Below are 1,092 nucleotides of genomic sequence, written 5' to 3'. Positions count from 1 at the left end.
TTGTTTTCTTTTGTTTTAAGCATAAATCTAACAAAAAAATTGTATGGTTTATGCTTAAAACTTGACAATGGCTTGTTATATTTAAGATTTATATTCTGTACAGTCAGTCAGTTTGGTCAGTGTTAGGTTGAACTCCTGCTTTGTTATTCAGGTCAGAGACAAGTTCAAAACTGGAATAAGAAAGGTCACACTTTGGTTACGGTAGGTTAGAAACATGGTCAAAACTAAGGTCAGGGAGGGGGTTAGTTTCTAGTGTAGTTACTATCATACTATCAGCAGCCAGTCATTTTCAATATAGGGTTTGGGCTCGAGTTGGTATGTTAAACTTGGGTAAATCATGTTTTGCTGGGTTATATAATCATAGACTTACTGTTCATTGTTTTTGATGTATGAATGTACCATATGTAAAGAGTCTTAATATATTCATTCTGCATTTATAGAATCTGAGAGCCCTAAGAAAGAAGAAGGCCCTTGCTCTTGCCCCGCAGTGGTACCAGTTCTGTAAGAAAACAGATGACATGATGCAGTGGCTGGACAAAATTGAGAAGACCTTAGCAGAGCTTCCTGATCCCCCCGAGGAGCCCCGAGTGAAAGTGAGAGCGAAAGTTTCTGTGTACACTACCAGTCTTAATTATTATTTATATTCTTATATTTTAGCTTCTTCAAAGTAGCCTTTTCAAAGTTCTTCCCACCAGGGATGTTTTTTAAAAAGTATAAAGGGACTTACTGTGTCTTTTAAGTCCCTTTGCTTCCTTCTTAAGAAGTTGAAGGATATTTCAAGACTGTACACCAAAATAATTTATGTATGTTCTCCATCAGGCAGTTGGTTCTGAGATTGAACAGCAGCGTCCGAAGTTGGAGGACTTGCGCGGACTGGGCCGTGTGCTTTCTGAGGGCGGAGCTGCCAAGCTGGTGGAGCCCCGCTTCCTCCTGGTCAATAAACGCTGGGCGGAGCTGGATGTTAATTTCACTCAAGTGCGCCACAAAAGTGTAAGTGTGCTCTTGTTGGTAAAAAAAAGTCAATAGATGTTGGCTTAACATAATTATGTATTCCTATATATATATGTATACATATATATATATATATATATA

At 38.4% G+C, this 1,092-nt stretch overlaps 1 protein-coding gene across 1 annotated transcript; it reads left to right on the top strand.

Annotated features, from left to right (window-relative positions):
* Positions 1 to 214: 214 nt before the first annotated feature.
* On the top strand, positions 215 to 990 carry LOC107734336 (dystrophin-like; the record flags this gene model as incomplete). Its single annotated transcript, XM_016546272.1, has 3 exons — positions 215 to 229; positions 441 to 593; positions 820 to 990. Coding segments are annotated over exons 1-3 (339 nt in total), but the record flags the coding sequence as incomplete, so codon positions are not given.
* Between the last annotated feature and the right edge of the window lie 102 nt (positions 991 to 1,092).

Source organism: Sinocyclocheilus rhinocerous, unplaced genomic scaffold (genome assembly GCF_001515625.1).
Source record: "Sinocyclocheilus rhinocerous isolate Xijiao unplaced genomic scaffold, SAMN03320098_v1.1 scaffold47724, whole genome shotgun sequence".
Taxonomy (NCBI): domain Eukaryota; kingdom Metazoa; phylum Chordata; class Actinopteri; order Cypriniformes; family Cyprinidae; genus Sinocyclocheilus; species Sinocyclocheilus rhinocerous.
This window is presented reverse-complemented; position numbering and strand designations above follow the sequence as displayed.